This window comes from Phacochoerus africanus, chromosome 6 (genome assembly GCF_016906955.1).
Source record: "Phacochoerus africanus isolate WHEZ1 chromosome 6, ROS_Pafr_v1, whole genome shotgun sequence".
Taxonomy (NCBI): domain Eukaryota; kingdom Metazoa; phylum Chordata; class Mammalia; order Artiodactyla; family Suidae; genus Phacochoerus; species Phacochoerus africanus.
In genome coordinates, this window is record NC_062549.1 from 78,785,646 (window position 1) to 78,799,980 (window position 14,335).

Here is a 14,335-nt window from a genome sequence, read left to right on the forward strand (position 1 = left end):
ATAGAGCTTTTACAAAATCTGACTTTTTAAAAATGATTACACTATACTTCTAAAAAGTTTTGAAACTTTTTTTTTCTTTAGGCAAACTAGCCCATTGCATATTGCCTGTAGAATGATGACCACACCAGGGTCATGGGGATGTTTCCCCTGGGGGTGCACGGAGACACAGCTCGACCTGGGGACAGAGACTCTGTGGCAAATGGGATGCCAGGCTTCAGGCCCCAGGCAGATGCCTCCCTCTCTGCTCCTTCCTCCTGAGCTCACCAGGTGCCTCCTGAAACCTGGCTGTGGTGGGCTTCTGGTTTTAAAAGAGCATTGTGTTTGCTCAAAAACAGGTGAGCAATAATTTGGTAGTGTTATCCCAATTATAGGCATGTATTTAGTTTGATAGTCCAAATAAATTATATTAAAACTACATTTTGTCCTGTTTGCCACGGTTCGTTTTATAAGATGCCCTAGGCTGAACTTAAAACTTGCCCGGGTACAATTATGAACCCTCACTTTCCCTTTTCAACTGAGCGCGCTGAGGTTCTAATCAGATGCAAAGTGGATTAATAATTTATAGTGACTATGGGGATAGTTTGCTGTTCATTTTTTCATTATAATGTTCATGTGTCCTTTTACGAATAATTTTGTTTCCTTCTCGAGTGCCACTTTCCCCTTCTATTCAGGAAGAAAAATCAAACCATCTTATTAGATACTTGGTCATCTTCATAAAGAAATGTCCAACGTTTGATTTATTTGGGAACAGATGTGTTAATGAAAAAGTAATTTTTTTTCTAACTAGGCAGCTGGTTATTTAAAAGCAGATCTCAGTACAGCTGGGTTGAAGAACAGAGAATGTCATACAAAGAGCTCTGAGTCACCTGGGATCTGAGTCAAACGTCAGTGCTTTCAAATTTCCAACTCCTTCACACTTACATTCCTAAGAGAAGATGCCTAAAACAACTCTTTATGACATGGGAAGATGGAAATTTGAAATTTTATTTTCATATCTCACCTTCATCTCATAAAATCCAAGTGAAGTGGAGAAACGATATCCACCCAATGTAAGGAAAAGCTTTTGCTGCCTGGGGACATTCCGGTCCAGGGTTAACAGGGAGGGTTGGGATTGCAAACAAGTGTTTCTTACATCACATTTGGTGATCATGTTTTCTCTACAAAAGTTTCTGGGGTCAACAAAAGGTTTCAAAGTTTTGATTTGATAATATATCCCAGGTAAAACACAAATCTCTTTAAACAAAGGACAGAACAAGAGGCTTGTGGATGTTTCCTTCCTTCATCATCCAATGGACACATTTTGGCATCTTTGAAGGACCCTGGGAGCAAATACAACATACCGTGTCAGTGACCCAAGGAAGAAACAGTCCATTGCACAGCGTGTCTGTCATAGGTAAAAGGTGATTATCCCTTTGCAACTCTCAGCAACACCTGCCAGTAAGACCTGCAAACTTGAAGTGCCAGGCCCGGCACGGGCTGAGGACTCCAGGTCTACAGCAGCGAGTTAAAGTGCTTTCTTCTTCGATGAGGGCTTTTGCACGGTGGTCTCCCGGGCCTATGGTATCAGCCTGCTTTAGGTCACTCCTGATACGACCGGGCCTGAGTCCATGATCAGACCAAACACGTACTTGTCATACAAAATAATCTAAAATACAGAACCATTTAATGGGTGTTTTTATTTATAGGTAGCTTACAATTTTATATTATTTACATACTCAAGTCATTCATTCTTTCGTCTTCACTTTTGATGAGAGTGCTGTCCTGGTACCCATCCGCTGAGGGAGAGCAAGCTAGTCTGTTCCTTGAGGGTGCGTCACAGAGGCTTCCAAACAGAAATGCTTTTGAGACCCTATGAACCTCTTCCTGCTGAAATGTCAACCTGACTTCACTGCTGACTTGGTGATGGGATTGCTTTTCCAGTGTCTGAAGCGATGAGCATGAGCGTTCTGTTTACAAGTCACAGGGAGCATGGCGCCAACTGTCAAGTCAGGGACTTGGCTTTGCTCGACATACTGGAGCTGGAAGCAGCAGAAGCAGCAGCCTGACTGCCTAAAAAGAGAGGGTCCAAACAGGCTACTTTGGCAGCAAAGAATGAATGAATGCAGTGAAGAACAGCGAATAGATTGGAAAATTCCAGCTCCTGAAAGTGAAAGAGAAATGGGGCCCATAAATTCAAAATCAATTTCCTTAAAAAACATTGAAAATGACTAGGCAATTATATAATAGCTAGACCTTTTCTCTCAAGTGCAGTAAAATTAACTGGAATCAATTAAACCTAATGTACAGAAACCATAGGCATTTTTGTTCAATGTATTAATTCCATATGTATTGCAGATTTACTTCAAAATATGGAGGTTCACGAGCTGGAAAGACTAAGCTTCTTATCCTCTGTGAAAGTATTTTCAATATTGATAAAAGCTGCATAGAAATGTATTTGACCAGATTAAAATTTTACTCTTGATAAAGTGTAAGTAAAGAGGAAACAGTAGTTTTAGAAGTATTTTTTATCTCTTTATACACAAGTCAAATGAAAAATTTGGATTGGAATAATTAAAGAGCTTTCCTCACTATTCTTTAGAATAAGTTGCTATTTGTCATAGGATAATGAATATGAAATACTGAAAGCAAACGGATATGAATGTTTGCCACACGAGAAGCCAACTGGTTCACTTCCAAAATATAATGCATACATTGATTTTAAATTTAATTAATTTTTGTTGTTGTACTTGGTTGTTAAAAATATCACTAATTGGATTTTTAGAAACACATTTCCCATTTTGGATATTTAAGGAAATGTACCATATACCAGTGGTAACAAAATGATAGAACAGTTCTTTCCAACCACAAATGGTATCAGACTAATTGTAAAATCATGAGGTGGTGCTCAGGATAGACTTTTAAAGCTGATGTCTCAAGTATTTTTATGAAAAACCCTCAATAGTCTCATAAAAATGTCAGAATTCCAAAAGGACAGAGAGAAGACAAATAAAAATATGTGCCTAATGAGGTCTATGGGATAAACTTGTCACAGAGAGAACAAGAGGGTTATAAAGCATATGGGGTTGCTGACAAAGCAAAGATCTATTAAAAAATCATAACAATTCAGTAAAGAGTTAAGATGCAAAATAAGTGTACACTAACAATGAACTATCAGAAGGAGAAATTAAGAAAATAATCCCACTTACCATGGTGTCAAAAAGAATAAAATACCAAGGAATAAATTTAACCTATGAAGTGAAAGATCTATACACTGAAAACCATAGGACACTGATAAGAGAAATGGAATAAGACACAAATAAGTGGAAAACTATTTTGTGCTCAAGGATTAGAAGACTTAATATTGTTAAAATGTCCATACTACTTAAAGCAATCTGCAGAACCAATGCAATTCCTATCAAAATGGCATTTTTCACAGAAAAATCTTAAATTTTGTATGGAACCACAAAAGTACCTGGCTAGCCAAAGAGATCCTGAGAACAAAGCTGGAGGCATCAATTTCCCCTGATTTCAACTATACTCTAAGGCTATAATAATCAAAGAGTATGGGTACTGGCATAAAACCAGACACAAAAATCAGTGGAACAGAACAGAGAGTCCAGAAATAAAACCACAAGTGTATGGTCAGTAAATTACAAATAAAAAGGCAAGAATATATAACGGGGAAAGAATAGTCTCTTCAATAAATGGTGTGGGGAAAACTGGACAGCCACTTTCAAAAGAAATAAACTGGACCTCTATCCTATAATTTAAACAAAAAAAATAACTCAAAATGGTGAAAGATGTGAATGTAAGACCTGACACCCTAAAACTTTGAGAAGAAAACACAGGTGGTGAGGTTCTTGACATTGGTCTTAGTGATGATTTTTGCATTTGACACCAAAAGCACAGGCAACAAAAGTAATAATAAACAAGTGGGACCGTGTTAAATGAGAAATCTGCATAGCAAAGGAATCGTCAACAATGAAAAAGTTAGTTACTGAATGGGGGAAATATCTGCAAATCATAAATCTGATAAGGGCTTAATATCCAACAAATATATAAATAGCAAAGAAAAAAATCTGTTCAAAAAATGGGCAGAACATACAACTAGACATTTTTTCAAAGAAAACATCCAACTGGCCAGCAGGGAAATGAAAAGATGATCAGCATCATTAATGATGGGAAGGATGAAAATCAAGCTCACACCTGTTATAACAGTTATCACCAACTCAGAGAGCTGCAGCCTTATACGCCTGCTGCTGACTGTTTCTGGTAAATAACCTTGGGTGGGTTTTCCCATTGAGCAAGGTCTGAGTCACATCCAGTGATGACAAGCACTGCCAGGAGGCTTTTCCAGGGAGCTTCCAGACAAATCAAATCTCTACCGTTTTCTGGGGACAGGGGTTTTATGGAGCTCCAAGCCCAGTCTGCAGTCTTCAGTGACAGCTGGGCTACTGATTTCACAGCTCTCACATTTTCTAAGTCTAGGCTGCCTATTTTCAAGGTTTCAGGGTGATCCTGGAGCTCTGGAGAGCGTGACAGGAACAGGGCAAGTTAAACACCACAAAGCTCCCCAGACTGCCTTGTGTCTAACAAATGCTCTACAGTTATTGCAAACATTTGGTTAATTTCCAGAGTTCTGAAAAAGTCAATTCTGATCATTTTGACTGTTCTCATTGCTTTTCCAGATAAGTGCCATTTCAGAAGGCCTTTCCATGCCATTCTGGAAATCCAACCCACATTCACATTTGCTTTCCTAAAATGCCCTAAGGTACAGCGATTTGAGACATGTATGTGGCCGATAAAAGTCAATTCTTTTGGCACCGCAGTGTTCATGGGCACAGAACAGATTCCAGCCTATTGTTTCTGGACACTTTCAGTTTCCTCTCTTCATCTGCATTGTGGATTCCTTACAATATAGCCTGGATGGATCTCTTTGTGGTTTGGGTCACCAGGTTATTGTTTAACTCTACCTCCTGACTTCCATTACAGGGTTGGTGGATAAAGTGGAGACTTTTCATTGCCAGCCTCTACTTAACTGTTTACTTTCAAAGTCTTGACTACTTCTAGGATCTTGATATAATATCATCTTGTGTAATAATATCTTGTGTCATTCCTTTAAAGAAAATAAGATACTGCCATATGCTAGTATCACATTTATACCATTTTAGTACTAAATTATTCAGCGAATGGGAAGATGATGGCCAAATCCTTGATATCTGGGACCATAAATTTGATTGATTTTATCTTATCTTATTTTATTTTTGTCTTTTTAGGACTGCACCCGTAGTATATGGAGGTTCCCAGGCGAGGGGTCGAATCTGAGCTGTAGCCACTGGCCTATACCACAGCCACAGCAACACCATATCCAAGCCTCATCTGTGACCTACACCACAGCTCACAGCAACATTGGATCTTTAACCCACTGAGCAAGGCCAGGGATCGAACCTGCATCATCATGGAGCTAGTCAGACTCGTTTCTACTGAGCCAAAACAGGGTCTCCAAGGGACCACATATTTGAAGGAGAGGACTTTGGAAACTCACTTGGGGAAAAGTTCTACCTGACGTAAACTGTGAGCCCTAATACAAGTGCAAAGGATTCTAAAATAAACACAGCTTCAAAATAATTCCAAGGTACTTGTTTTATAATCAAATAATTCATTTTTCAGGTTGAAATTCAGTTTATTTTTTCCATTTTCATTTGCCTTCATGATTTTTGTAATTTTGCTATTATTGTTATTATGAGAGGATAAGGCCGTACCCAGTTACCATAACCCACATTTGGAGCTAATTTAACTCCTTGGAAAATGCTTTCAAGTGTAACTTTATTCTTAAAATTCTGATTTTCAAAATGTCTTCACTAATATTAAATAGAAATACTATTACTTTTTTCTATATCACCTATAGAATAGGTAAATGGTGATTTTTTGGCAAAAAGGAAAAAAAAGTACACCATACCATGGACGTGTTGCCTTTACAGCTATTTATTTTGGAAGCAGTTAATATATTTTTCTTTCCTAAAAGATGCTGCTTTAAGTTTCAAAGTTTATCAAGTTAAAATAAATTGGGATTCTTAACATATGGGTAAATAAAACACAAAATCCCTATGGAGAATATAAGAGATTTGAAAAATAAGTTACGTACAAGGATAAAAACATTCTCAGTGAGAAATAAAAATGATTCTGAATCCTCAGTGACTCCCAGGAGTTTAGAGGCTGTTGTAAAGGTAGAGAAATATCCTGCCCAGATTTCTCCTTTATCACATAGTCCTCGTCCTAATCCAATCAACCATTTGAACTAAAACTTTAGACAGAGCAAGTTGTATTTATTTATTTTCCTTTTGGCTGACGCATGCAGTGGCTTGGTGTGGGATCACATTTCCTAGACCAGGGATCAAACCTGGGCTGCAGCACAAATCCTAACCACTAGACCAGAGAACTCACAACACACACACACACATACACACGCTTGCGCACACACACACTCCGATGACCATTTCCTCCTGATTTACTTCCAGCTGCCCCAGTTCCTCCTACAGCAGGAAGCACCACTAAACAGGATGAAAGCCCTGCATTAAGGAGCAGGAGCCTGCCTGGGGCTCATTTTTCTTCTCTGTCATCAAAACAGCTGGTGCTCTAGAGAATTTGTAGTGAAAGGAGAAGGATCTTGGAGTTTTAGAAAACCTTTGGTTCCAAATGAGTCAGAAATTGTGAAAAGCAGGACAGGCGGGACGCTGATCCTTCATTTTCGATGCAGAGGGAGAGCCTTTAGCCCAAATCCCTGCTGGGTTCTGGGAAAATTAAACTTCTGGATTTATGAGACCCTCAAATGCCAACTAGAAATTTGCTTAGATTACCAGCCATTCTCCTCCAAAGGCGAACTTCAGCACATCATGGATTCTTTAGTGGGATCTGACAGACCCTCACTGAGCACGCGGAATGTTCCTTTCCCACGATAGTCAGTCCTTCCCTTCAAACGCCAGAATGTGCCGTCCCTGGGGCAATCCTTTAGGCAGCACTTTTATCCACCATTTATAATGAGAAAATGAAGATTTATAGAGAATAGCTGGAAAGCAGCATTGCTGGAATTCAATCCTCAATTTCTGAGTTAAGTCTCACTAAACCTGGCATTATCTGGGCAGGTCTCTTACAGTGGCTTGGAGTCTCCAAGGCCATGGAGATTGAGGGCAGGAAAGGGTTTGGGGACAGAAGTCTATTTAAAAATGTTTCCAAGCTCTACACTGTTCCACTGAATAAAAAAGCAATTTCCTTTTTCCTTCTCCCCTCTCTTATTGTACAGAAAGCACTACCTTGGCTGCCAGACCTTAAATCCAGTAATTTAGGATTAACATGCTGTATACCCTAGTTTAGAAAATATTTTAATAGTGTTTCCATGGGGGGAATGGTCATGAATTTCAATGAATGAAACGACAGTAATGCTTTTAGAAGACAGCCTGTTTTGAAGTCAGGGGACTGTCTGGCCACATTATATCAAATTATAATTTTAAAAGTATAGATCCATAAAGATAAAATATTAAAACTAGTAAACAACACATTTCTTATCTAGAAAATTTAGTTATGGACAACTATGGACACTGGATGGACTAGTGTCTGTAATAACACTGCAAATAAAACACTTCTTAAAAGTACCCACTATTAAGGATATGGCGTTGCCATGAGCTATGGTGTAGGTCGCAGATGCGGCTCGGATCCCGTGTTGCTGTGGCTCTGGTGTAAGGCGGTAGCTATAGCTCTGACTCAACCCCTAGCCTGGGAACCTCCATATGCCGCAAGAGCGGCCCTAGAAAAGGCAAAAAGACAAAAAAAAAAAGTACCCAATAGTGATAAAGTGAGCTTTCTAATAAATTGTCAAATAACTGCAATACTGCTCATGACTTCCACTGTGAACCATTCCCCCATCTCTACTAGGGAAGTTCTGGGAGGTTTAATGAGGCTTTGGAAAACAGAAGGGAAATTTATAGCACGGGCCTTATATAGCCATAGAACTCCAAAAGCCACAACAAAAACAAAAAATGAAGTATGTTCCTCCAACTCCCATGAAAATCCACGAGACTTTTTTTCAGTATTTCTGAGATTTTTTCACAACCCAAAACTTAAATACTATTTATTTATTTTATTTTATTTTACTTTTGTCTTTTCGCCTTTTCTTGAGCTGCTCCCATGGCATATGGAGGTTCCCAGGCTAGGAGTCTAATCGGAGCTGTAGCCACTGGCCTACACCAGAGCCACAGCAATGTAGGATCCGAGCCCCACAGCTCACGGCAACACCGGATCCTTAACCCACTGAGCAAGGCCAGGGATCAAACTGCAACCTCATGGTTCCTAGTCAGATTGTTAACCACTGCAAATTAGAACTTTTAATCTTGTATTATGTATGGCAACTCAAACAATCGTATTCCCCAAACAAATTGGGGAATTTGTTACATCGGCTCTGATTGTAATGTTTTGCCTTGTAACTGAGAACGTGTTATGTACTATTACAGTGTTTCCTTTAAAGTTGTCTACTTACCACATATAGCAAGAATTGTGTTCATTGTTTGTCAATTCATACACCATTTTAACACTTTTAAAATCATTTTTAAAAGAAACATTGTAATAGCCTCCATCTTGAAAACACTGGCTCAAATTTTCTTTTTTTTTTTTGTAGCTTTATTGGGATATCAGACATAAAATTGTGCATTTTGGGTGTATGACTTGATGTTTTGATATATGTATACATTGTACAATCAAGCTAATTAACATATTGTCCACTCTATCTACCGTGTGTGCGTGTGCACACGCGTGTGTGCGCGTGTGGGGGGGGAGGCGGGAATATTTACTATTATCCTCTCTGCAAATCTCAGGTATACGATGCTATGACCTACCATCAACCCTGTGTTAATCTTGCATAACTGAAAGATTGTGCTCATTTTAACTGTGTTATTTGTATTTTTCATACTGAGTTGTAAGTTCCCTATATATTTAGGAAATTAATAACTCATTATTGGATATAGAGTTTGCAAATGATTTTTCCCCTTCTGTAGAATGCCTTTTTATTTTCCTTATTATTTTCTTTGCTGAGCAAAGCCTTTTAGTTTGATGCAGTCCCACTTGTTTGTTTTGGCTTTTGTTGCCCATGATTTTGGTGTCATATCCAAAATATTATTGCCAAGAGCAATGTTGGCAAGGTATTTTCCCTATGTTCTCTTCTGGGAGTTTTATGGCTTCAGTTAGTATATTTAAGTGTTTAATCCATTTTGAGTTGACTTTTATGTATAATGTGAGATTGTGGTCCAATTTCATTCTTTTGCATGGATATCCAGTTTTCCCAGCTTCACCTGTTAGGGACAATGCTTTCATTGTGTATCCTTGAAATCCTTGCCAATGACCAGATGACCATAAATGTGTGCTGTTTTGTTCCCTTGGGCTATGTGTCTATTTTTATACCTGTATCATACTGTTTTGATTACTATAGCTTTGTAATATAATTTGAAATTAGGAATTGTGATACTTCCAGCTTTTTTCTTCTTACTCAAGATTCCTTTAGCTATTCTGGCTCTTTTGTAGTTCTATATGAATTTAGGATTTTTTTCTAATTCTGTAAAACACATAGATATTGCATTGACTCTATAGATCACTTTGGATAATGTGGATATTTTAACTGTTTATTCTTCCATTTCATGAACAGAGGATATCTCTTCATTTATCTGTGAATCTGAAAATTTCCTTCGTCAATGTTTTATAAACTTCAGTGAACACATTTTTCACCTCTTTGTTTATGTTAATTCCTATGTAATTTTTTCTTTTTGTTGCTATTGGGAACGGGATTGTTTTCTTAATTTCCCTTTCAGATAGCTCATTGTGAATCTATAGTGATAAACTGACTTTCACATGTCAATTTTGTACACTACAACTTTGTTAAATTTGTTTCTTGGTTCTAACAATGTTGTGCATGTGGAGACTTGAAGTTTCTTCCATATATACATTCATGTTATCAAGTAAAAACAGAAATAATTTTACTTATTTCTTTCCAATTTGGGTGCCTTTTATTTCCTTTTCTTGCCTGATTGCTCTGACTACCACTTTCAGTACTACATTAAATAGTAGTGACATGAGTGGGTATCTTTGCCTTGTTCCAGATCTTAGAAGAAACACTTTCCATTTTTCCCTATAGATTATGATGTTAATTGTTGGTTTTACAAATATGGCTTTATTATGTTGAGGAATGTTCTTTCTGTAACTATTTCGTTGGAGTTTTCATCATGAAAGGATAATGAGTTTTATGAAATGCTTTTCTGTATTTATTGAAATGATCTTTTAACAAATCTTTTATTCTTTTAATGTTGTATATCACATTGATTCATTTTTGTATGTTGAACCACACTTATCTCTCAGGCATAAATTGCACTTTGGATGCATTATATAATCCTTTTAATATACTTTTGAATTTGACTGGCTAGTGTTTTACCAAGGATTTTTGCATCAGTGTTCCTGAGGGATGTTGGCCTGTAGTTTTCTGTTCTTTTTTTTTTTGTCTTTTTGCCATTTCTTGGGCCGCACCCATAGCATATGGAGGTTCCCAGGCTAGTGGTCTAATTGGAGCTGTAGCCGCCAGCCGACGCCACAGCTACAGCAATGCCTGATACAAGCCGCGTCTGAGACCTACACCACAGCTCACGGCAATGCCAGATCCTTAAACCACTGAGCAAGGCCAGGGAAGGAACTGCAACCTCATCGTTCCTAGTCAGATTCGTTAACCACTGAGCCACAACGGGAACTACTAGTTTTCTCTTCTTATGTTGTCCTTGTCTGGATTTGGAACCAGGGTGATGCTGACTTCACAAAATCATTTTGGGAGTGTTTTCTCTTTTATATTTTAGAAAGGTTTAAGAAAGTTTGTTGTTAATTCTTCTTTGAATTTTTTAAAAGAATTCACCTTTGCAGCCTTTTGGTCCTGGGCTCTTCTTTGTTGGAACGTTTTTGATTATTGTTCATCACCCTTGTTTGTTATTGCTCTATTCACACTTGCTATTTCTTCTTGATTCAGTATTCATAGTTTTTATGTCTCTAGGAATTTATCAGTTTCTTCCAAGTATCCAATTTGTTGGTGTACAATTGTTCATACTAGTCCCCTATCCTTTTTATTTCTGTGTTATCCATTTTAATGTTGGCTTTTTTTGTTTTCCATCTTATTCATTCAAGTATTTTTTCTTTAAGAGTTTTTAAATTATGTTTTTCTTTCCAAAAAACACAACTCTTCGTTTTCCTGATTTTTTCTATTGTTTATGTATTCTCTAGTTCATTTATTGATTCTCTAATCTTTATTGTTGCCTTCCTTCTGCTAATTTTTAGGATAGTTTTTTGTTTGTTTGTTTGTTTGCTTTTTTTTTTTTTTAGTAACATAGCAACTTCCCTCTTAATAGTGTTTTTGCTGCTGTCATCCCTTCATTTTGCTGCAACTTCCATAGAACTCTACCCATTAGGCATCACGTCCAAGTCCTGTGTTTATATTACACTGGAGTCACAGGAGGCACACCCACCGAAGGAAGCTGGATGAGGGTATAAGGAGCATCTCTTTTCTGGTCTGCTAACTTCCTGTGAATTTGAATCTCACAATAAAAGAGTTTTAGTCATAACTGTATTAAACGTGTAGTTTTGGTTTTATAGTAATAAAGTGACTGAGAGGATATACTGCTGTCTCACCATTAGCCTAAAAATAAGGATCTTTTGGTTAAAAATCTCTAGAAGTGTTTTCTTACCCAAAGTGTCACTTATGCTGTGCAAACCAGCAACATTCGGAAAAACAGAAATGCTGACTATAGCAACATCTACCACTGTGGGCATGTGGCAATTAAGACTTTGATTTTTCATTACAATCAGCATTTCAATGGCCATTTCAAAGGCAATTTTCCGCAAGCATGCCACCTTGAAGGAAAAATGCCAACGTTTTTTCAATTTGTGTTCTTTTCACATTAGAAGACACAGAACATAAGCTTAAGTAATAGACTTAGGAAGTAATACCATCTCCCATTTTGTAGGTTATGTTTATAGTTTTTGAGGCTTGTATTTTGCTATCCTATCTGTGAAACCATGGCCTAATCCAAAATACGCATTTTTAGTTTCAGCTCTTATATTTAGATTGAAGATAAGTTTTGTCTTAATTTTTTAATGGTTTCATACAAGGTTTCAGAATCACTCTTTTGCATGAAGCCATCAGTTGTACTATATCCATTGATTTGCCTTGGTAGCCTTGTCCAAAATCGATTGACAATCATGTGAGGGATTTTGGGGGATGGTCAATTTGATCTCATCAAGCTATGTCTGCCCTTACAACAGAGTAATCAATACACTGTCTTGATTTCCACAGATTTGTAGTAACTTTTGAAATCAAAAAGTGTGAGTTCTCCAACTTAGTTTTTTTCTATTTTGGCTGTTCTGAACTGCTTGCATTCATGTAGTTTTAGGATTAGCTTGTCAATTTCCACAATAAAAGCAGCTGGCATTCTGAAAGGGTTTTATTGAATCAGTTACTCAGTTGAGAGAGAAACGGCCCCTTTCACAATATTGTCCTCTCTTTAGTGAATATAGCATGTCTCCCTTTTATGCAAATCTTCTTAGCTTCTTAGAACAATGTCCTATTGTTTTCAGTATACAAGTATTGCCCTTCTTTCATTAGGTATTTTCTTATTTTATTCATTTAGATGTTATTGTTAATAGAACTGTTTTCTTAATTTTACTTGGGAATTGTTTAGTGCTAGTATCTATAAATGTAAATGATAATTATATGTTGATTTTATGTACAACGATGTTGCTAAAGCCATTTATTAGTTAAAGTAGTATTTCAGAGGTAGATTCTTAATTATTGCAATACGTAAGATCATAGCGAGTGTGAACCAATATAGTTTTATTTCCTTTTTCGGCCCAGGTGTCCTTTCTGCACATCTTAGTGAGTATTGAGCAGACCTGGTGAAAGCAGGCAGCCCTGTCTTGTTCTCAAAACCACATGCTCTTACTGTTGAGCCACTGACTCTTTAGAAAGTTCTTCCCCGACAGACAGCAGATCTTCATTACCCGCAGATTCTATACCCATAGATGCTAACATGTATTTGTAATTCCAAGATCAGTACCCAAGGAGCATTCACAGGATGTGTGTATGTGCAAAACAGTGTGCAATTTCAGGTCCTCAGCAAGCACTTTCCAGGGGGGGTGCTCAAACGAGGCGAGGGGCTTACTTCCTGTTCCAGCTCTCATGCGGTAAGGCACACATGAAAAGGGCGCGTTTTGCAGTCTATTCGGTATTGGTGATTTTACTGTTTAAAATCCCCCCCCCTCCACAAAGCATAGTTCTGAGGTATTGTTCATTGTTCCTAACGGCAAAGACACTGAGCTCACAGAGCAAAGACGTGTGTTTGAGAAAGTACATGTGGACAGAGTCATGGTGCCTTGGCTGTGAGTTCAAGGTCAACGAGTCAACAATTACATTAAATAAGTCTTCTTTAAGCAAAAACACACATATGGCACAGTTATGTATGAATTAGTTGGTAGGATGCTGTGGCCAGAGGCTTATCAGAACCAATTGCTGTATTTCCCAGTGCGTCCACATTTGTTGATTTAAATGTTGTAATGAATTGATAGAACAAGACTGTTACAAATAACTAACGTAGAATCAACTAACATAGAGCTTACATGAGAACAGAAAGTCCATAGTAAAAATACTCGCTAACTGAGACCAACACTTTACCGAGGGAGTTCGGCAGGGTCGGAGTGGGCAGAGCAGAGTCAGTAACCTGCCTGAATCTGCAGCCCCCTGGAATTCTCTGTCCTGAGTGTGGCTTTTGGCTCAGAGCTCAGCTCTTTGAAGATGGGAAACAGAGAAGAGGGATCTGCTCCCATCTATGGGTATAGAAGAGCAGCAAACTGCCAGCAGCATCTCGACAACCTGAGGCTGAGATTTCCACTGGGGCAAACAACGTCTGGCCCGGGATTCAAAAGAAAGTCTTGGAAAGCTAGATAATAATTGGAAACTTTGGGAAAGCTCTGACATAGTCCTCGGGGGTCTAAGAGGAGCCGCGCAGGTTCAAAGTCGTGTGCAAGCTCAGGAAAGACAAGGCAAGGCAGGGATGCATGTTCTCTGGAGCAAGTTCTGGCACGCTCACAAGCAGACTCACGTGAGGAAGGGGCCGTCTTGTTAGGGGATGAGACCTCTGATCTGAACCAGATGGGGGCTGTGAGCTGTGTGCGCATGCATGCACGCCCGCGGGGGGTGGCGGGGTCAGGGTGAGTGGGTGGGGTTGGTCCCTCGAAGTCTTTGCAGTCAGGGCAATACCCCCCTGGCTTTAACCAGTACAGGAATGTT

The 14,335-nt window shown here is 38.4% G+C and overlaps 1 protein-coding gene across 6 annotated transcripts in view; it reads right to left on the minus strand.

The window, feature by feature from the left end:
- Positions 1 to 46: 46 nt before the first annotated feature.
- The window catches only part of SNTG1 (syntrophin gamma 1), a 452,524-nt gene continuing 438,235 nt past the window's right edge, over positions 47 to 14,335 (minus strand). For all 6 annotated transcript variants that reach the window (XM_047783939.1, XM_047783941.1, XM_047783938.1 and 3 more), the window contains one exon: positions 47 to 2,140. In XM_047783939.1, coding sequence (XP_047639895.1) covers positions 1,982 to 2,140 — 159 coding nt within the window. In that variant the 3' untranslated portion in view covers positions 47 to 1,981. The remainder of the gene's footprint in view (positions 2,141 to 14,335) is intronic.